We start from the raw sequence: 22,740 nt of genomic DNA on the forward strand, positions 1-22,740 counted from the left end.
AGGTCTAATCCATTCTCGCTATCAGCTGTGCGACTGTATGCTCTGGTTAAATAACCATGAAACCTGCTGTACCTGCCCGCCTGTACCGACCGCTGTGACCCCGAGTGGCACGCAGCCTCCTCCTGCTGTCTCTCCTCCTCACCATGAATAAACATTCTGTTATCTCCAGTCTTTTCATTTACATGTCTAAATATGATTTCTTGCACTGGTGGTAAGTACATTTTCTCAAGTACTGCACTGTATTTAGGTACACACTGGAGCTATTTTTGTTTCATGCTACCCTATAGTTCTACTCACCTTTTTAGATTCATTTCAATAGAAAAATAATGTGCTAATAAATTTGATGCATTATTAAATTACCCAGAATTATATAAAATAGTTAAAATAAGCTCGACCAGCTAAAACAGTAAAATGCTCCTTACACACTGAAGCATCAGTAATGATCATTTAATAATGCAATGTACAGTATAATAGTATAACATTCATAAGGGCCAATTTTCTGCATTATCAGTACTTTTACCTTTGACACCTTATACATTTTGCTAATAAAACTGATATACTTTTACTGAAGTTACATTTTCAATGCAGGACTTTTACTTGTGACTGAACATTTTTATACTGCAGTGTTGCAACTTTCACTGAAGTAAATGAACCGTATACTTGCTCCACCACCGCTTGTGCATTGTGTAACCTCACATGCTGGTGTGATCATACTTGATGTACTAATAGATGTTTTATCAAGAACATTGTGCACTGAGGACTGTTAGGTTGTTTAACCTTTCTTCTACAATCTCTGCTCCTCTTTTTGTCCTTCTGTTGATGTTTATTTTTGTTGATGTTTTTGAGCTTCAATAAATATTAAGTCATTTCTGCAGCCTTACATAACATGGACAAAGGGCCGTAAGTCGTATCTGCTTGCATTGATAAAATCCCTTCGCATTTTGACTTCATTTCTGAGGGAAAGTTTGCTCCACTCTGATAACTCTTGTTACCTTGTTGAGTAAGATTTTTACCTACAAAACAAGATCAGCTTGTAAACATCAATAGATTGTTATAGGTTTATATAGCATTTATATATTGGTACACCCAACAATATAGATAAAATGAGCTCCAACTCAACCAGCAATAGTAAAATGCTACTTGAAAGTGAATGCATTAGTAATACATCACACATACTACCACCATATTTTACCCATCACATGTGTGTTAAAGTAAATTAACTAAAATTCAACATTTAGAATTAAGCCTTTATTGAGTTTGTGTTCAAAGCTTAATTTGCCAGATGGAGCTTACTGCTATCTAACTACAAAAGTTTAACATTTTGCACCTATGCAAATAATTTCTTGCCAAACATTCTGTTGCATGAGCTGGTTAGCTTTTCTGATGATTCATTTAATTTCCAGCAAAATTTATCTCAAATCCACCTGACTGTAAGCTGATGATGAAGCGTTTTTACCTCTCTCGCTTGCTCTCTCCCTCCCACATGCCTCCTGTTTCCCCACATTTAAAAAATCCAAAGTGCAAAATAATGTAAACATGTAAGTTTTTCACTCAGTGGCAAATTCATCAGACAATAAGCTTCATATGCTCACAGTAACACACTCAGCATCATATTTCAGAATCAGACATTTGTAGAAAACTGTATTCTTGTATTCAATAAACCAACATAAACTAAGTTTGCAGGTTTTGTTCTTTCCCTGCAGGTTAGAGTCACGCAGTCTTTTGCAACTGCCTTGTCCTTGACGGATGACTGTGTAGTGACGGGTCTTTGTTTACTCTATGAGTAATGATTAGATTGGGGGATTCTGCTCCCTAAATGACTCGGTAATTTGCAAGTGAACGCTGCGGAATCTGATATAAGGAGCGGTCTGGCTGATACTCCTCCAACTAGAAAACGACAGTAAGTTCTGTTTTGTTACTCATGTTACTGAACATCGTGTGCATGAACTGCAAATGATCTGTGCTTTTATCAGATGTTTTGCAATGGTGAAATACTTCATTCGGATGTTTAAGCCTTTGCAAGTTTTCTGATGCACATCCTCATGTTTAATTCTCTGTGTCCTTTCCTTCTTTTGTCCCAGTAATGAAGTCCTGGTGTGCTCTTACTTTCCTCTGGTTGGCACATTTCTGCCATGGAGCTCTGTCCTGCCCGGCACTCTGCACTTGCTACTACAGAAGAGCTGAGGTGGTCTGTAACGAGGTTCCCCTGACAGAGTACCCCAGCAAGGGTCTCCCGACGAACACAACTATGCTGACCATCCAGTTTACGAACATCACCTCCATCTCCGAGCAGCATTTGAGCGCTACACCCCTGCTGCAGGCGCTTCAGCTGTACAGCAACCACCTGCAGGACCTTTCCCCTGATCTTCTCAGAGGCATTCCTCACCTCCACACTCTGGATCTAACTGAAAACAAACTGTCTGATCTGCCTGCAGGTGTCTTCAGCCATGCCCCGCTCCTCAACTTGGTGCTGAAGAATAATCTGATTGAAAACGCTGATGCTGAGTGGCTTCATGGTAACAGCAGCATCACCTGGGTGGACTTATCTGGGAATCGTTTAACGAAGGTCACAGCTGCCCTGTTTCAGAAGCTGCCTCACCTGGATAATCTGGACCTTTCCAACAACCGCCTGGAGAAGATCTCTGCAAATTCTCTGGATCCACTGACCAAACTTGAGAGGCTAAACCTGCAAAACAACAAGCTAATCACTCTGGATGCATCCTTACTTCAGAGCACACGCAACCTCACCTATCTGTTCCTCTCTCGGAATAAGCTCAACAAGCTCCCCCAGGGGCTTTTTCAGGAGCTCGCTCAGCTCAAACACCTGAGTCTGGATGACAACCAGCTGAGCCACATCCCTGCAGGTTTGCTGGACCCTTTGCACTCCCTGGACGAGGAGGGGCTGGACCTGACTGCTAACCCCTGGTTGTGCGATAGCAAGGTGGAGTACCTCTGGAGGTGGCTTCAGAAGAACAAGAAGAAGGTCTTTCTGCCAGAGACCATCACATGTGCCAGTCCTCAGTCTCTGGTGGGGCGCTCAATAATGTCACTGACAGAAAGTGAACTAAACCTGCAGTCTTAACATTTTCCATCCTCATCCTTCCATCTGGTATGCTTAATGTTCCCAGTACACTCTGCCATCTCACTTTTCAATTACTGAAAAAGTCTCCTTTGTCAGTGTAATGTGAATATATAATTAAATGTGATATGAGTAAAGAGAACATTTAAGAGTTTCTGTCTTTCCTTGAATTTTAATTGCAGATAAAATGTGTCGTGAAAGGAATAATTTGGCATATTGGGAAATATGCTTTGTCGCTCTCCTGCTGAGATTTAGATGCTAGATCACTACCGCTCTCATGTCTGTGCACCAAATATGAAGCTAGAGCCAAGAGATGGTTAGCTTATCTTAGCATAAAGACTACAAAGAGGAAGGCCGCTAGCCTGGCTCTGTCCAAAGCTGATAAAATAATCAACTTGGTAGGTAGGCAGAATTTTGCATCTTTCAATTTTGAATCTTTATGCTAAGCTAAGATGATAAGCTGCCGGTCATAGATTCACATTTAATTGACAGAAATGCGTGCTATCAACCTTTTCATCTAGCACTCAACAAAAAACTAGTTTCCCAAATTCTGACTATACCTTTAAGAGATTGTGCAGAAGGGGAAACCAAACCCAAACATAGAATAGGATAGAATATGATAATAACAACAGATTAAAGGATTAAGTTAAAGTAAATCTTTTTGCAGCAATTAAAAAAATGGAAATATTGATTTGTGTGACGTAACATCTGTACCATTGGAAAGCACAGAAGACAGTAATCGCTCAGCAGTTGATGAGCTGGTTTGTTTGCTTGGCTTTGTTTGCCTCTTGCAACATGTTGTCCTGACTCACTGCTGGGTACAAATATACTCAACATTGTATAAAACCAAGTCTGGAATGAAGCACAGAAGGAGTTCTGCTCTGCCTTTCAGGTAGGATTCTGCATATATGATCAGATTTTCACAGTGTGCTTACATTAGTTGATTTTCTCTATACCCTGTATGTCTCTGTCTCTCATACTTGTATTTGCTTCCTTTGTGCAGTGCTTTAAAGATGAACTTGTGGATACTCCTGACTATCACTTCACTGGCTGAATGCCGTTATCTAAAAAGAGCCGCTCAATCCTGCCCAGATCTGTGCTCCTGCTCCTTTCCACCTTCAGGTGCAGATGTGGTGTGCAGCCGAAGCTCCCTTCAACAATTCCCTGTTGATGGTTTAGACCCCAACACCACTCGACTATCCATCCAATCCTCCAACCTCAGCAGTATTACAGCCAGTCATTTGAGCGCTGTGCCCCTATTAAACAACCTCCAGCTGTATCACAGCAACCTGACAAGCCTTCCCTCAGATCTACTGAAGGACGTTCCTCACTTGAACATGTTGGATCTGACGGGTAACCGGCTGGTCCAACTTCCTCCCAATGTCTTCAGCCATGCCTCACTTCATAGTCTTGTACTGAAGAATAATCTGATTGAAAAAGCAGATGCTGAGTGGTTCAGTGGCAACAGCAGCCTGACCTGGCTGGACTTGTCTGGAAACCGTTTAACAGGCGTGCCTGCATCTCTGCTTCACAAACTGCCCAACCTGGAGACTCTAGACTTGAGTGACAACAATCTGCAAGACCTACAACCGGACGCCCTGAGCAACCTGCACCGCCTGGAGTCACTGAATCTCGCTGGTAACAAATTAAGCTCCCTGACAACTACAATCTTCTCCCACAACCTGAAACTATCCCAACTGTTTCTACAGGAGAATCAGCTCCGAGAGCTACCGGCGACCCTCCTCCAGGGTCTCCATAATCTCGAACTCCTGCTGCTCAATCAGAATCAGCTGCAGCATTTCCCCTCAGGGCTGCTGGATGGCAGAAAGTCCTCCTTCCAGATGGCCTTAACAGGAAATCCCTGGGTGTGCGATGAGGGGATGGAGTATCTGTGGAAGTGGCTCACGGTCCATCCTCAAAATGTCTTCTTTTTGGAGGAGGTGACCTGTGCAGGTCCTGGAGCTCTTAAACATCGACAAGTGGTCTCTTTAACTGACACTGAGCTTGGACTTCAGAAGATTCAGAATTAGTGATGAGATAATGATACAGTGGGGTGGATTTTTGCTTTTAGCCTCTACATTCCACTGAAATCCTATTTGAAGTTGTAAATTCTTATGATATACTCGACTGTATTAAAGTCTGAATAAATCCTTATGATTCTATATGCAGCACTGCTTTCTGATGGTCTCTCCTTGATCTCTTCATTGCTTGGATATTGTCCAGCCCACTGGGTGGCGTAAGATACTCAATAAATTCTCAAGCAATGAGATGAGCAGACAGTGCGGCTCATTTAAGAGCCAATTTACTCATTCAACCTTGATGCTAACATATTTTAATTAATGAAACATTTTTTTCTGCGAGGCACATAATCTCAGTGTAAATTAGTATAATGCAAAGTATGGACAAACTAGATGTTTAATCACACTCTCTTAAATTCTGTTTTCTTGGGAAGAGCATTGAAGAATAGTAGTCCAAAAAGCTGCCATTAAGAAAAGAGATGGACGTCAGCTGGTGTTGCAAGAAATTCAAGTACTCCTCCGTCCGTCCTTGATTTGTTTTTCAAGATTCTTACGGTGAACACTTGCTCCAACAGCTCCGTCTCACTTGTTGTTCGTTGCATCACAGATTGCACCATTGTTTCAGTCGTGCCTTTTTCTTTTTAATGATGTTGAGCATGTGGGAGTGCGTGGGCAGAGCAATGGCTGAGTCTCGCAGATGACCTCTTCTGGATGTGTTTAAATAAAATCTCCCTCTCTCTTTCTTTAAGTCTCTCTCTCTCATAGTGTATATATATATATGTGTGTGTGCATATTTTCTGCGTGCACACACAAGCCTTGATCACATTGAGTGCACCCCAAATGTAAGTTATCACTCTAATAAAATATGAAACGCTGCCTCCTCTAGAGACTGTTACTTATGAAAATTAAACCTTGTTAGTGAATGCCTCCCAAGCAGCGGATGGAGAACTTCAGAGGTTTGATGTATGTCTTTCATTCCGCCTCTCTGAATTGTATCCTGGAGGTTAAAGGTGGAGAAAGTGGATTTTATTAGTCCGAATCCTAATTCCCTTTTATGAGAATTCCCTAGAGATGCAAACATCTGTTGCGGATGAAGTGAACAAAGGCACTCACCTCTACCTAAGCAACTACTGCTACTCTTTGGGCAAATCTCCATCTGCTCCTGTGAACCCCCCAGGCTCTGCTGTTTGTAGGTGTGTAACGGTGAGCTTTCCGTTCCTTCCCACCCGTGATCAGTATGGAGGAATGGAGCCGGATCTCTGGCTCGCTGCCGTACTGTCGGCTAATGAGGACTGACTGACATCTGAAAGCTGAAAGGTCACCGTCAATGTTTCCACGCACTTGAAAATCACTGTAGCCTCTTTGACTTGGTGTTGCAATAATTGAGACATGATCGTCTTTGATAGGTGCTAATTAGCACATAATGGTGAACTAATTGCTTGACATTTTTTCCAGTCTTTACGCTAAAATAAGCTAACTGGCTAATTCTCCGCCAGGGAGTGAATGAACGTATCTCCCAAAATGTCAAACTGCTGCTTTAAAATCAAGATACTGTGTTTATATTGAACTATTTGCTTTTAAGAATGCAAATATTCCTTCCACAACTGAAAATGACTTTTTCTCTTTCTTACCGTGTTTTACAACACATCCTTTTCCTGCCTCCGTCTTCGCTCCAGTGTCACGACAGGACGGTCGAGGCAAAGATTTAAGCTGAAGTACAATTAATCACAAAGAAGTAAAAATCCCAAGACGAAATTTCCCCTCTAACAAGACACACATCCATTAATAGACACATCTGTTCACGGCAGCCGTGCACCTTTGTTCTCAACCTTGATAGTTTGCGGGTCACACTCACCTTCCTACATTATGTGTGTTTGAACTCAGGTTGAAAATAAGAAAACTGGCTTTTAGATTCATTAAAAGCTTGCCTGAAGGTGGGTGAGAGGAGTCACACTGTGGCTGCCATCAGGAGCTTGAGGCCATTACCATGCAAGCACTTAACAACAGTAAAACACTCCCACTGAGCCCTTTATGAACCCTCCCACGCTTTTTACTCAGGATTGACAGTATTTTGTTTATGCCTCAAACCTGTGCATGTTCATAACCGGCATGCATTAGCCCTCATCTAGCATGTGTAATCAATTTTACCACATGTGGTTGAAGGTGTGGAAAAACAGCATAGTCCCACGCATTAACCTGCATCTTCATTTATCATAATCCTGTGTGCATTTTATTAATCTCGCTCTCCTGCTCATAAATCATGGCTCTGCTTGACAATATAAACACGGGGAAACAAATGTGCTGCTGCCTTCGTGCATTATCTCATTATTGGTGAGGAAAACTGAGGCTGCTTCCCCGACGGTATGATTGGTTGTTGTAAATGGCCTCTTGTGCTCTCCAGGGAAATGGGCTATTAGGAGGCTCTTCCTAGATGGACGCCGTGTTTAACACCCTGCCACAAATCGAGGCTATTTTATTGCAGGAATGAAGGTTTTGATGGAGCTTCCATCAATTTCCCCCAACATATAAAGTAACCACATGGAAAACATATTAACCTCTGCTGCAGCAATTGCATATTTATCCATCAAAGCCTCCATTCGCAGGTGAAAATGCAGACAAACGTTGGGGGGAAATGCAAAGGGAATCTTACAAGAAAAGTCAGCCGAAATCATCGAGATGACAGCAACACAAACGTGAGGGCAGCAAGATTAATGGAGGACACAAAGCAGTGGCGATGATGCATTTGTAAGAGAGGAGATGAGGCATCAATTTATGGATGTTGCTCTATTTTCTCAGCCAGCTACAGCTTGTTTTTTGGCTTAAGACTCGGAAAAAACACCCTGATAAGACTGTTTGATGGTGATGGCTGGAGATTCAGAATGAGAAATGACAAGCAAAGGCAACAGATATCTGTTTAAAGGGTTGGTTCACTCAAATTGCTAAATACCTATTTTTTTAACTTACTGTATTTCTCATGGTATATGGCCATGCTAGTAGTTCTTTATCAATTCAGCTACTGTGCATTGCAAAGTACTTACGAGTTACTTTGCAATGCAATGCAAAATATAATGCCCAACCAGCTGCAACATTCACATGAATGCATCTACCAAACTACTAAATGAACTAGTCTGTGCAACATATTGTCCAAGCTCATCTGAGGGAAAATGTGTTTTGGCTGTTTTGAAAAGCCTGGGTGAAAAGCCTGCCGTCAAACACAGCGGTAAGATGCAATCATCGTCCTAATGCTGATAACAGCACACGATTTTAAAAGGTTATTTTCCGGCATTTGGCCTTTATTTGACAGTCAGTGAAGAGATAGACAGGAAACGTGGGGAGGGAGAGGTATGACTTACAACAGAGGTCCCTTCTGGGGCACCCCACAGCGAGGGGGACTCATACACTGTTGAAGCACTTTGTTTGTGACCCTTTTAGTGCCCCTCTGCTGCTCTGGATAATCCACAGAACTCTAATGGCTGGAACTACTTTCTTCTGACGAAACAGTCCCTTTGAAAGTGGTTGGCAGTGTGCTTGGTGTATTTTCTTCAGCAATGGTCACGCAGTTTTTGGAAGAGAAATTGCTGGTGAGTTTTTGAACGTAATTTTTTAAAAGCAAATAAAATTCTATGTGCTTATATTGTTTTAGAGTTGAGGCAGAAGTGTCATGAACAGATAAAGCTTGGGTTAACCAAACCAAATTTCACTAGCATCAATATACATGTTTTGCAGCCAACCTAGCCACAAGTGATAATTATGGGATGACTAAAAATGCTTAAATGTAGTGTAACGGTGGCAGAAGTATAAAAAAGTCTGCGATCCGATTCAATGAGTATTGAGATACAGCAATATCGATCTAAAGTTAGGTAACATTAGCTGCTATAAGCTACCAGACCAAATCAGACTGCAGGAATGAAACCCTGAGTGTATTGCCTCAAACACATTTTATTGCTTATTCACTTTCAGGAAACTCAGGAAACACAACAGCTCTGATCTCCCACTGACATGCTTTTAGCCCTCAAAAAACATTACTGACAGATCGTTCACTCCTCCCACATCTTCCGCCATTCTCGTCTGATTGCACACATGCACTCTCTTTAATTACTATGTAAATATTCCACTGCAGTGATGCACCGTGCACAACGTTGATCCCAGGCTGCTGTAAGAGGAACAACCTTTCTCACAGACGCTCACCACAATTCCTTTTGTGTCGTGGTGTGTAATCTTTCTCTCAGATTGATCTCCACTTCGCCACCCGTCTGTAATCACCCGCAGTGACCCACGCAGGGGACAAACGAGGCCGAGGGAGTTTAATTACCTACGAGCACAAAAGGCAAGGACAGAGCATTTCATCACTGTTTGATGTCTGAATCTCCTCAATGACTCCTCATATCCTTTGCCATAAGTTTTTATGTCGGCTGGCTGACATCCTTTCACATTGAGCTCATGTGGATTATCATCTGGCTCCGTCTGCCCAGAGGGGCTTTATGCTGTCCCTATAACAGACCTTTCACCTGTTGTCGGGTGGGGGTCGGCGTGGAGCCATGCAGAAACTTGTTTGCAGCATGTAGATACACAGTCAAGGCTACTGAGGGGGAGCTCATGTGTCACCGATGAAGAGAGGGGGTCGGGCCAGCTGTTTGTGGGGGTCGACTGAGATGAAGTAGCAAGAAAAACAATTGGCATGAGCTGAGGCAGTCATTTAACCGCTTATTGATTCATGCATCTAACAAGCTCCTGCAAAGACCTCTGTATTAGCAATCAATTATTCGGGAATGTCTGTACATTAACAATGGAGCTGGTGCCACGGTTAGCCTATTTTAGCCTAGCTTAACATAAAGACTGGAGGATGCCAGCACTTGTAGAGCTCGCTGAGTTGCTAAAATGCTGAAATGTTGCATCACAGTTGTTTAACCTGTAGACAAACAAAAATGTAAACATTACAATTTGCAGTGAGTTATGGGCTCTCTTACTTGGCAAATCATATGCTAAGCTAGGCTAACTGCCTCTTGCCTCTAACTCCATACTTGAATGAATTGTCATCATTTTGGGCTTCAGTTCACTTCCTGGCAGAGAGTTAGGTGAGATACTCATGTTCATGTCTGTATGTTAAATATAAAGCTAGAGCCAGCAGCTGATTAGCTTAGCTTAAAGGTCCAGTGTGAAGGATTTAGTGGCATCTAGTGGTTACATTCCAGATTGCAACCAACTGATACAGTGGGTCCTTAATACACAAGAAAGTGTTTGATTTGTCTGTTCTGATCTTCTGTAAAAAACATGGTGGTGCAACATGGTGGACTTCATGGAAGAGGATAAAAAGCTGATTCTAAGGTAAGAAAAACACAACGTTTCTTATTTTCAGGTGTTTGTACACAGATGAAATCATGTTAATGAAGGTTGGTAGGCAGATTTTGATACCTTACCTTGTTAATTTTCTAATCTGACTATTTAACCATACCCGATTCCAAAAAAGTTAGGATGCTGTGTAAAACAGAATGTGATAACTTGCTAATTCTATATGACATAAATTCAATTGAAAACAGGGCAAACACAATATATTTAATGTTTGACCTCATCAGCATCATTGATTTTTGTAAATATCTGCCTATACTGAATTTGATGCAAGTTGGGACAGGAGCAACAAAACACTGAGAAAGTTGTGAAATGCTCCAAAAACACCAGTTTGGAACATTCCACAGGTAAACAGGTTGATTGGTGACAGGTGATAGTATCATGATTGGGTATGAAAGGAGCATCCTGGAAAGGCTCAGTTGCTCACAAGCGAGGATGGAGCGAGGTTCACCACTTTGTGAACACATGATTGGATAAAGGATGTTACTACATGGGCTGAGGAACACTTGATTTGTTGTCGATAAACACACTTTGTCAGCGACTGATTGCATTTTTCCGTTTCACTGCGTCCCAACTTTTTGGGAGTCGGGGTTGTACCTTGAATGCAGACACATCACAGCCGCCCCCTCGTCTAACTCTCAGCAAGAAAGCAAATAATTGTATTTACCAAAAAATCATGCATCAAAGTTCCTACAAACATCTCTGTTTTAGTAAATAATCATATAGGTAATCTGCATTTGTCAGTATTTAACTGGTATTTCTGCAGCGTTTCCATTTATTTCAAAAAGTTTGTCAGCACTTCGTCTTCAATGCACATAATCACATCTCTTATGTGCTGCTGTTTTGACAGCCAGCGCCTCGATATGGAGCTCATGACTCAGACGTTAGTTTTACACTGATGGCAGCAATCAGTCTTCTGGGTGTGGTTGTTCCCATCTTTCATAAGATGGATGTCGCATTTTTGAATGAGACTTCACTTGGAGTGTCACATTAACCGGGGGCCACAAGAACCATTACAATAATGCAAAGCTGTCACAGTTTGACGCATGGAAGACGCATGTTTGAGTAGTTCAGAGACAGAGATAAATCTCGTGTCCCAGAGGAGGTATGATGACACCCTCACTAAATATTGTTTTTACGACCTGCAGCCCTAAATTAATTGTAGTTATTGTAGCACGCCACAAGGGGACAAGGATGTTCCACTCCATAAAACATCATTGTCTCTGGATGAGATAATCAGCAGTGGCAAGTGCTCCAGCGACCAGGTCAGATCTATCAGTGACGCTTTCGTCTCTCAAGGCCAATTTCCTTAATTAGATGTCCATACATTTATCATCAGAGGTGACAAACGGCCACCAGCACATGGCTGATACAGTGAAATTTGTCCTTTGTAAGCCATTTTTGAAGTGGGGACCGTCAGCGAATAGCATGAACAAAGTGACTCAGAAGAAAGAACAAACAACTTGTACCAGACACTGAGCAGACCTCGTCATAGCTCTGCATTATGCAGGCAGCGGCACACAGGAGAGTCGTTTATTTCTTTCATGTGCTGCTGTTTATAACCTTCTAATTAAATTCTTTCGCTAAAAAAGCAAGGGATGGATTGATTTTTAAATAAACCGAGGCAGCTTTTCGCAAGCTTTGGCTTTGAACAAGTTATTTGAAGCTGTCAGTGGACGAGTTCATCTGGAGACTGTGCTTGGCAGAAATGTGAGGGTTGTTATTTCAGACTGCCGGGGCCTGATCAAAGCAGTCAGTGCAGCAGTAATGTGTGAAGCAGGGCGACGCAGAACGATGACAATTCAAAGAACACAACACAGTGCATTAGAAGGTAACAACGTGAATGAACACACCAGGATTCATACTTTTAATTTGCATGTGCATAATTGCTGAATGAGTGTTCTCTTTATACTGGGGGACTCGTTAGCCTGAAAGCCTAACAGTGGAATATAAAGCAGGGATTTCCCATTATTTTCTTGCCCTCGGTGAAGCTGGTTCAAACAAAGCCTGGGGGAAACAGCGCTGCCTCACACGTTTGACCTTCACAACCAGCTGAATCCATAAGTTTCTCTTGTTCATATTTTCAATTTAAATTTCAGACAAATGTTTCAAAGTTTGCTGAGAGTTAAATGGAAGATTGTTAAAACTCTCGGGTCTTTATATGAAGCACAGAGCAGGAGCAGGGAGGTGAGTAGCGTATCTTCGGATACAGACAGGCATTACAGGGAACAGGTTCTCTGACTCTGTGCAGAGTTCCCCTCAGAAGCCAACTAATCAACATGTTGTATCTCGTTTCTTTGGACTGTGCCCTCAAAAACATGGAAGCATGACTATTTGTGACTTTAGAGGAAGTAGTGTAGGAGCCAGGCTAGCATGCTAAGCTAAGCTAATAGCTATTTTGAAGTTCTAACTAACTTCTGACCTTCAGTTTTAGTCAGTTCATACAGATGAAGGATTGACAGTATCTGATACTATCATAGCTTTTTATTATTTATTGCAGGACTCCTGCATTGACAGCATTAATTTCAGCTAGGTGCACCTAATAAACATGCAACTGACCATAAAAACATTTGTATCTGAAAGGTCCAAGTGTTTCACTTTTAAGTCTGTTTTTCTGTTCATCTGTGTCAAAAAAGCCACATTAAACCCTCTTCATTCCATTTTGTAAGATAAAAAAACATAATAGCTAAGTATTGCTGTATGCAACTTCATTCCAAAGTGGTATAATTAAGAGGAACAGATCAAACATGTTCACAAGCAATGAGCTGTAATATACCGAGCTTTTTAATTACTTGTTGTACTTGGGTCTACTGTGAAGGCTAATGACTCACTAATGCTTCCACATCAGGCTCCTGAAGCAGTCGTTAACTAAACCAATAATATATAATGAGTTCATAAACAATTTGTTGCTCCCCTTGGTTTTACTGTATAACAGATAAATATAATCAGACAGGTATTTTCCTGGTTGAGGGCAGGTGTGTCAGTGAGTCTGTTGCACAGGAGCCATCCCAGATGTTTTTAGTGAGTTCAGGCCGCATCACCTCCTTGAAGCTCAGCATTAAACTGCGATGGCCCAGAATCACCCGGTCTCTATTTCACATAAAAGGCATGGTGAAAAAAAAAACCCTTCCCCTCAGATAACAACCTGAAAGAATGAGGCCATAACTTGCCTGCCAAATCTCAAGATACTGCGCTTACACTTACACTACAGGCAGCGCTGAACTCCCAAACACACACTCTGTTTCTTCTATATTGCTCTCAGGTGATGGTTTTTCTGCAAATAGATGAACATCCATCACAGTTTGATTTTGCACTCAAAAGAGAGGTAATAAAACTATGACTGTAATCCACTGGGATACTCATTGCTGATTTATATTAAATGGTGAGTTCACACACGCATACGCCCGCACACACACACCAGACACACACAGACTTGCATTTGGCATAATGGATCCTAACCTAAATCTGTTCTAACCTAACCCTTAAAACCAAGTCTAAACCCTCAATTTGCCCTTTCCAGTTGTGAGGGCTGGTCAAAATGCCTCATTCTGATGGTTAAAAACTTGTTCCTTGTTTCATAGCAAGTAGAAGTATATATATATACACACACAACAACTCCTCACTTAGTATTCTACTGCTGTTGTCTTCGAGCAGAAACTCAGTGTTTGCAAACCCTCGTTCGACTCTCTGCTGAAGAAGAAGCTTTGCATCAGACCACATCTCTATTAGTCCATCTGACGAAAAAGAAACTGGCTCACCGGTGAGAACTACTTTCCAGGCAAATCACTTTTCTCACATTGCATTTGCAGCTATATTTTCCTCTCCATCTTTACGAGTCCAGGCTAATGTACCAGCATGCAGCAGAAGGCCGCACTTCATCTTCACTGGTCAGTGTTTAGGTTGCAGAGGCACGGCTGTATTGATTCCATTGTTTAACGCTTACGGTGACATCTCGAAAGGTTTTGGCATCGTCAGCTGCGAGGCCACTTAGTAAGGCATCTGAAACAATGCACCGACTGGGCACGAGCTATGTGATTTTTCAAAGGGGAGTGTATTATACCCTGCAGGTTCCATAAATTTTCCCAGCTCCTCCTGATCCGTGTCCTTATAAACCCACAAGAGCGGACGTGACGATTTTGCCGGAGAACATTCTGCGAGCTCAGAGAAGTGGAAGGAGGCAGCAGAAGATCATTTTTGCAGACGGGTTGAGTGGGTTAAGTGCATCATCCTACTCTGCTATTTCGTAAAAGGTCACATTTAATCTATGTAATTATTGTCTTGCAATTTTATGCAGCTCTCTGCCTGAATCAAAGCGCCCCAGGGTGCACCTACGCAGTGTTTTAAACATTCCTGTTAAAAAAAACTAAAAGTAATTCGCCACACAATAATGCTCCAGGAGCATGGTTTTCCTCTCCTTCTGAATTTGACATCAGGGAGATTACCTTTTCCCTCTCCTGCAGCTGAAAATATCCTTCAAAAAGAGATAGCGCTCGGGGTGGGGGGTGGGCTGTAAAGCCGTAACATTATGCACACACATTCTTGTTCAAATGAACGTGTTTGACCATAATCTGCAGGATACGAATCCATTAAAATACCCCTACCTGCCGTTGAGAGGTAGCTCTGCTGTAAGTGTAGTCTTGAGAACAATATCTTATTCGTGATGTGTTTGAATGCCTCTTTTGTGCCTTTTTTTGTGTCTATGTCTTTGGCCTTTCCACTATATCTTATATCTCAGTCTGACGTTTGCTTAACAATCATAGGCTACCAAATTTTGTGAAAGGCGAGTGGACATGTCCCTTTTCCTCTCACACACACTTTTTAACAGTTTAGAATACAGCGATGAAGAAACAACTGTTTGGGGACACACATGCACGACATAATTAGCTTGAGTTTTGTCTTGAACTTCTATTCGTCTGTACCAGACCACCAAGAGGGATTTCCCTATTTTTAGACAGGAGAAGCGAGGAGAAGAAGATCCCCGTCCTAAAGGTCAAGGGAGAGGCGAGCGGGGTCTCTGCGCGTCCGTGCTGTCATCAGAATGGTCGCGTGTAACTCAACACCAACATGCCCGTATGTCACCAGTAAACAATCAGAGCTAGGAGGCAGCTGGATGGGTCACATGAGTGCCGGGAATCAAAACACGTGCAAACTCAGTAGTCGTGCAGAAGTTGTACAAAGTATGTGAGGGTTCAGGTAGAATGCCACACTGTGTTTTATTTACAGCATCCTGATTTCATGAAATACTGGCATGCACACACACACACACACACAAAGCAGCGTGGCATGCATAGACGTCCTCTAGCTGATTTTTCTTCTCCACCTGTACTGCTTTTTCACTTAGTCATGGCATGAAATGCCAGCAAGGTAATGTACACGGCATTAGAAATAAAACAGAGAAGTATTTTGATCGCCAGCTGGAGGATTTGAGGAACTTTCCTCAGGCGCACACCTACGCAGACTGTGATCCCTTTAGTCTGATAGAGGATTTAGAAAAATCGGTGTTGCACGTACACACGCACCAGACAAATTTCTATTCAAAGTCATATGAGTCAGGTAAACATTTTAAGCATGGCGGCTTGCCCACCATATCTCAATTGTTAAAAGATAGACAGAATAGATCGATTATATAGTCTTCACTCAAAAGCCCCATTTCTGGATTTTAATGAGTATGAACATCTAGAAAAAAAATATTGATTTAGTAGCAGCGACCATTAGCGAGCTGGAAATTCTCACAATATTTCTGACAATTTATGTGAAGGGATAATGAGCACAATTTTGAGTAAATGCTCAGGAATGCCTCCTATCTTAAACACCCACTGAATGCCACAGATGACCAACATGTGGGTGTAAAAATTGATGATTAGCCAGTGGATCACAGCAGGTCACTGTAGAGTGGATCGCACATGGCTGCGGGTATATGGGTGGGTATGAGGAGTGCCTGTGTGTGTGTGTGTCTGTGTAATTATTTGTGTGCACTAGTAGGTAGGCGGTGGAGAGGATGGGAAATGTTTGTATAGGCCAGCGTGTGTGTGTGTGTGCTTGTAAATCTAATTTTGACCGTGAATGTGTGTGTATTTGCATGTGCATCTGCTGGGGGAACATTGTTCCATTGCACAATGCACGCCTTTGACATTCCAGCTCCACCTGTCAGTGTATACAAAGCCCTTTCTCCAGGCTTTGACATGTGTGAATCTGCCGCTGGCCAGCAGAGATAGCAGAGTCCTGTATAGGACATGTGTGGGCGGGCAGCCTGCAGAGTCCTGCCTGACCTCCTCCGTGAACTTTCTCTCAGGCTGCATAACTTAGACTGGAGCTCAGCGGAAAAACATAACGGAAGAGGCGGCTGATACTGAATCAGCGGCCTCTTACTAATCAAACACACTGACATCTTGTCCCGGCAATTGATGCAGACACCCTGTCAGGAAGGCAGCAGTAAGATGCACCGCCCTTCTTCTCTCCATTAGAAGTGACAGGTGACATAGTGATCGCAGAACTTCAGATTTACATTCTGATTTTTACATTCAGGTCCTCCATCAGGCCAAACAGTGATTGTTTTTTAACCATACCAGCACAACATCTGCGTCTTCAAGTCCCACATGAAATATTGCTTCCTTACAATTGTATTATGGACCATTTTAACCTTTCCATTTGCAAATTTTTCTTTTATGAGGTTGGAATGAAGGTTGCCGTCACAATTAACTTTTACTGTACAGCAACAATTCCCAGCCGGGGGTGCTTGCACTTCTGCATCTGCCAGAGGCTACATGGAAAGATTTCAGAGTGGCTCAACTAACAGAAAAAAACTGAACATTAGCATTTCATTAAAAAAATATATTAATACATGCAAATCAAACCCTGAACACTGCTGGAAATGAGAGCGCATGAAAACTTGGTAATAAGCAAGACTCAACAGCTAACTCATTTTTAGCTGAATTGAAGCATAAATTCAATTTGTTTGAAATCGGAAGCTGAAAGTATATCTTTTAACTATTTCATACATTTAAGTAATGGATAAACAAATAGCTAAAAGTCGGCTAACAGTTGAAATATTTAGCTAAAAATAATGGATAAACAAATAGTTTGTTAAAAGTAATAGATAAACAAATAATAAGCTAAACATAATGAATAGACAAATAATTAGCTAATGCTAAAGCTAATGATAAACAGTTGAAATGGTGAATTTTAATTAATGCATGAACAATTAGCTACAAATTGGCGTAATGGATAAATGGTTGAAATGTTCAGCCTCTGCAGCTCTAAGTGCTTGTCTGGTCACATTGAATGCACTTCTCCAAACCCATCTACTGAACTGACTCAGTTTTCTAAAAAAAAAAAAAATGACAATGTCCACTTTTGTACTGTAGAATCAATACCTTTAAATAACATCCAGTTTCAAATCTATTTAAATGAACACATTTGGAACATGATGAGCGATTTCTGAAGAGCAGATTTGGAGTTTGGAGGTTATCAGGTAGAAAAAGGGATGTAAACCACCACTATGCAGTTTTCCTCAGGTGAGGGGAAATATTCAGGTTGATTCAGTTGAAAGTTGAACTCACATCCTGTAGCTGAGGGCAAATACATCCAACCTTCTTCCAATGCACCATTTCACTTTCAGCTTGCCTGCTAGGTTGTCAGAAGGATCAATACTGGATCAATACTTCCATACTTTTTCAATAGCACACGTTTAAAATAATACGATCTCTCATTATCATATATTCAATAGTATCAAAAGTAAAGTTACATATATAACCTATGATTTTTATTTCTTTTTGTTATGGAAAGAGGTATCGAGTATCATTTTTTACACCAGTATTGGATCGAGGTTTTAAATTCTGATATCGTGACAATGTAACGTCCTTCTCTTCTTCCTCATTTGCAGAGTTCTGGTGGGAAAACCCTTTTGCAAGGCATGTATATTTACATCCAACACATCATGCTCATTTCGTAAAATTTCACTCAATAACACTGGGCACAGAAGCACAATCCTGACATAAATCATCCCCCCAGGTTGCAACAGAATCAAACCACTGACATCTGAGAGGCTACGTTTGAATTAAACATGTCAAATATTAATTATAGCTACCCTACTGCGCCAGCTTCTAAGGATTGTTCTATTTGTGCAGCAAGTTTCATGTCACTCAGACTGATGGTGTAGGAGGTGAGGCCTTTCAAACTGTGAAAATGCAACCTTTAAATACAGCGTCCACTAAGCCCATTTAGAGTGGAAAAAAAGTACCATCCTTTCATGATAAGTTCAGCAATGCATTGGGACACATGTTTTACAGGCAGACATCATATTTTTTATCTGTATTGTAATCACAGTTCCATTTTTTCTGCTCAGAAGTTAAATAACTCAACCAGTGGGGTTATTTTTCGCTTAACCTCCAGCGTATTTACACCATAACTGGGTGTTCAAGTTATTCCACTGAACCTCCAGGGAGGAGCAGAGCAGTGATGGCTGCTGCAAAATTTAAGCCCGTCACAGGAACTGTGTCCTGCAGCCAAGGAGGCCTCAGAGGTGCCGGTGTCGGTAACACGACCCCGTCCGGTCACGGTGGCTGCTTTTGCCATTCCTGCACAATGGAGGGTTTTTTATATCTGATACATCACCTCACAATCATACAGTGTCGGTTACACAAAATTACACTGATGCCAAGATCACACACAGAAACAAGAAAGAGCAGCACTGATGATATGTTGCTTTTATATTCCCTACCATCACCTGTCTCTAGAGTACATTTAAAGTCTGTAGACTTTATTGTGATCTCATAGAGAAATTTATGCCATTAAATAGCAACATTTTTCCTTCACTTTTGTTTGTGATGCCTGTACACCATTTATAAACACATCATGGCTCTATTTTCTCCTAAAGGAGCAACCAATCTTTGTTATTTTTTTTAAAAAAAAACACCCATTGTGATATATATTTCTGTACAGGGGAATAAGCTACAGTGCTACAGTATGAGTGTGGGGAGGATTGGGGATGGAGGGGGAGTTACATAAGAAGTCTACATGTGTACTGGTTGTTCAAACAGTACCCCGGAGCCTGTGGGGAGTCACTGCGCAGAGGCACAGCTCATCAGGACCATATCTCACACACAAGTCACTTTAACAGGCGCGATTCCTCAAATGCATCAGAGGTCCTCGGAGAGCATCCCCGGTCCCATTATTTCTACGCGGCTATTTACAAGCATGTCTCCTTCATGGGTTAACCCTGAAGTGTGCGGGTTGAGTTTGAATAAGTCAGAAATGAATAATGAATTTGATGTTTTGTTGTTGTTTATCTTTTTTTTTTTTAATGATGTAGAGTCTTCGGTGTTCATGAGATGAAATATTCAGTGGCCTCGGCTGTGCTTTCAAAGCTCGTGTCCACGCTTGGGGTCTGGATCCCTGCCCCTCCCCTGGGATCCTTCAGTAAGGGGATGTATGTGTCGCTGTGACAGGAGCGCATGGCGTTGTCCCACGCCCCTGCGCCGCAGACGTGTTTGTGGGCGCCGGGCGCAGCCTCCTGCTCTCCGTCGCTGGAGCGCAGCGCCATCAGTTCGATCTCATGCTTGGCCGCAGTCTCCAGCACCTGTTGCTTGTTGTAGAACAGGACAAAATTGTTGATGATGGGGTGTATAGGCAGCGCTATGGCGATCACTCCGCACAGGAAGCTGATGGCCGCGTTGCACCGACCTAAAGTGGTCTTGGGGTAGACGTCTCCATAGCCCACCGTGGTCATGGTGATGACAGCCCACCAGAACGACTGTGGTATGCTGGTAAACAGGGTGTCCGGGTGGTTCTGCTCCATGGTGTAGCCCAATGCGGAGAAAAGGAAGACCCCCACGCCCATATACATGAGGAGCAGTCCCAGCTCTTTGAAGCTGCTCTTCAGGGCAGATGTGAGGGTCTGGAGTCCGGATGAGTGTCGTGCCAGCTTGAAAATGCGCGCAATGCGCATTATGCGTAAAGCCTGCACCGCTTGCTGCACGTTAGCCAGCTCCATCACTCCTGCGCCGAAGGAGGTCAGAATCAGCACCACGAAGAAGGGCATGATCGCCAGGAAGTCGATAATGTTCATGAAGGACAGGACGAATTTTATTTTATTTGGGGAGGAGATCAGACGAAGTAGATATTCAATAGTGAACCAGCCGATGCACACCGTCTCGATGACCTCCAGAGTTGGGTGCTCCGACAGGTTACCCTCCGCGTCCTCCACCTGCAGGTCGGGGATGGTCCCGACACACATCACCACGGAGGAGACGAGGATGAAGATGAAAGAAACTATAGCGATTATGTGCGCAGGCAGCGAGGAGTCCGGCTTCTCCATCAGCCTCCAGAGGCACATCTGGAAGCGCTGCCAGCCCCCTGCAGACGGATCTCCTTCTCGGTCCACCAGGATAGTTCTCACTTTCTCTGCGATCTCCGCGAGTTCGTCCTCGACCTCCTTCAGGTGGCATTTACAACATTCATCCAGAAAATCGGAGTCGATTTTCCAGAACTCCATCTCCTTCATGAAACAAATCGGACAGATGCCTCGTTTCATGTGAATCTCTCCATAATAATACAGCTCAATTATGCATTTAAATGCTTCGGGGTCTCTGTCAAAATAAAATTCTCCTGTGTCGGGGTCGTAGTCGTCACAGAGTAAAGATATTTCTTCAGAGGACTTCAGTGAACAGTCCACGAGCTCTGCCAGCCGGGTGTCCGGGTAGCGATTCAACACGTCCCCATACAACACCTGTTTCACCCCACCGATGTTAACAACGATCTCTGCCTCCTCACTGGCCTCAGAGCCGTTGCAGTCTGCATACCGCGTCCTCTGGATCCCCCACATTCTGCTGACAACAAGTCCGCCACTAAACAGTCCAACTCGTCGAGATTTTTACAGAAGTGTGTGCTGTAAGCGAGCGCAAGTCACCAGACGCTCTGGCGCTGTGCGTAAAACCTCCCAAAAATCTTCTAATCTCTGTGTTTTGGTAGAAGAAAACCCGAAAAGGCCTAAATGTTTGCTCAGGGGTGACTGCAGCGCGAAGTCTTCTCCGTTCAACACGACCGTGTTTGGCAGTGAACAGTGCGCCTGTGCGCTTCGAGAAAGTTGGCATTGAAGTGCGCGTAATGTCAAGTAAACCACAATGAAATCACAGGACTTCCGGCAGGCGCTTTCAAACAAAAGGTGTTGTTTATTTATTTTTTTTGCTAGACCACCACAGTTGCTTTAGAAGTGTTGTCCTAGCTCCAGATGATCCAGCAGTTAATAATCAGTTCAAATCTAGCCCCTGTAAATACTAAGAAAATCTATTATATGTCTGCTTGAATCACTGTCCAGTGCTAACCTTCCCTACTTTTATTCCAGTTTTTGTCATTTACTCTTTGCCGCATGCACACTAACACAGCTGCCTCACCAGCCTTGTAATTAATCACCTTACATGAAAATGTTAAGAAGAACCTTAAGAACATGGAGTTGTTTGAGTTTTACTCCAATCAACCTATTTTACCAATTTAATATCAATAGAATTAATGATATCAAAGGGGAAACATTTTTGTAGGATAATTGAATCTACCCACCAAATGACCCGAAGAACAAAATATATCACTCAAAATAACCGAGGAACGCACTGAAAATTGAAACAAATGTTAAAACTCAGAAGTAAAATTCTGCAGGCCCTGTGAATCCCAATGTTTCAAGTAACAATGCTGCCTCACAGCCTGTGCTTTTATTTTTAAGGCTGTCTCGGCGTTTTCCGGCCGCGCTCCGCCTGCGCGTCGCTGTCTTGACGCAGCGCAGTGCAGCCAGGCGCAGCACATCATAAATCTCGGCGGCGTGTAATGAAATGTGAAGCACAAACAGAGAAATCAGAGACAAGCGCTCCGCCGGGTTTTGGTGTCGGGTCGAAGAAGCAACAATTAGTTAAAGGTCACCGATTAACAGGTGACACAACACTAAATCAACCCTTTTTACACAACAGCCGAGGAAATGTTTCCCATACACCCCAGACGCATTATCCATCATCCATTTTGAATGCATTATAGACTATCAGGACTACGGCAATAACGGAGTAATAATCACTTAATCTGATAGGAAACAGGCTCTATAAACATTCGGCTGCTGTAAAAACCTGTTAATGTATGCTCTTTGTGGCAGGTGAGGGTGATGGTTGAGAGTTACACACGCGACTTCCATCAATGGGAGCATTGCATGGATTTATTTGGTTTTCTACTTTCTAGTATAAATTTGCAGATATCTCCCACAACTTGTGCTCTGAGCTGAACTGAATGGTTCCGCAGTAACAAGCTCTGAATTATTGATTG

The 22,740-nt window shown here is 42.6% G+C and overlaps 3 protein-coding genes across 3 annotated transcripts; 2 read left to right on the plus strand and 1 right to left on the minus strand.

Moving 5' to 3' along the window:
• The first annotated feature begins 1,050 nt into the window (after positions 1 to 1,050).
• Positions 1,051 to 3,140, plus strand: LOC121622259 (leucine-rich alpha-2-glycoprotein-like). Its single transcript, XM_041959174.1, has 2 exons — positions 1,051 to 1,900; positions 2,082 to 3,140. The coding sequence occupies exon 2, from the start codon at positions 2,084 to 2,086 to the stop codon at positions 3,080 to 3,082; it is 999 nt and encodes a 332-aa protein (XP_041815108.1). The 5' UTR covers positions 1,051 to 1,900; positions 2,082 to 2,083; the 3' UTR covers positions 3,083 to 3,140.
• A 748-nt stretch (positions 3,141 to 3,888) lies between these two features.
• LOC121622431 (leucine-rich alpha-2-glycoprotein-like) lies at positions 3,889 to 5,109 on the plus strand. Its single transcript, XM_041959388.1, has 2 exons — positions 3,889 to 3,971; positions 4,083 to 5,109. Exons 1-2 carry the CDS (start codon positions 3,937 to 3,939, stop codon positions 5,107 to 5,109), a joined length of 1,062 nt encoding a protein of 353 aa, XP_041815322.1. The 5' UTR covers positions 3,889 to 3,936.
• A 12,307-nt stretch (positions 5,110 to 17,416) lies between these two features.
• On the minus strand, positions 17,417 to 21,480 carry LOC121622050 (potassium voltage-gated channel subfamily F member 1-like). The gene has a single exon (XM_041958863.1). It carries the CDS (start codon positions 21,263 to 21,265, stop codon positions 19,766 to 19,768), a length of 1,500 nt encoding a protein of 499 aa, XP_041814797.1. The 5' UTR covers positions 21,266 to 21,480; the 3' UTR covers positions 17,417 to 19,765.
• Between the last annotated feature and the right edge of the window lie 1,260 nt (positions 21,481 to 22,740).

The sequence above is a fragment of the Chelmon rostratus genome, chromosome 18 (genome assembly GCF_017976325.1).
Source record: "Chelmon rostratus isolate fCheRos1 chromosome 18, fCheRos1.pri, whole genome shotgun sequence".
NCBI classification, from domain to species: Eukaryota; Metazoa; Chordata; class Actinopteri; order Chaetodontiformes; family Chaetodontidae; genus Chelmon; species Chelmon rostratus.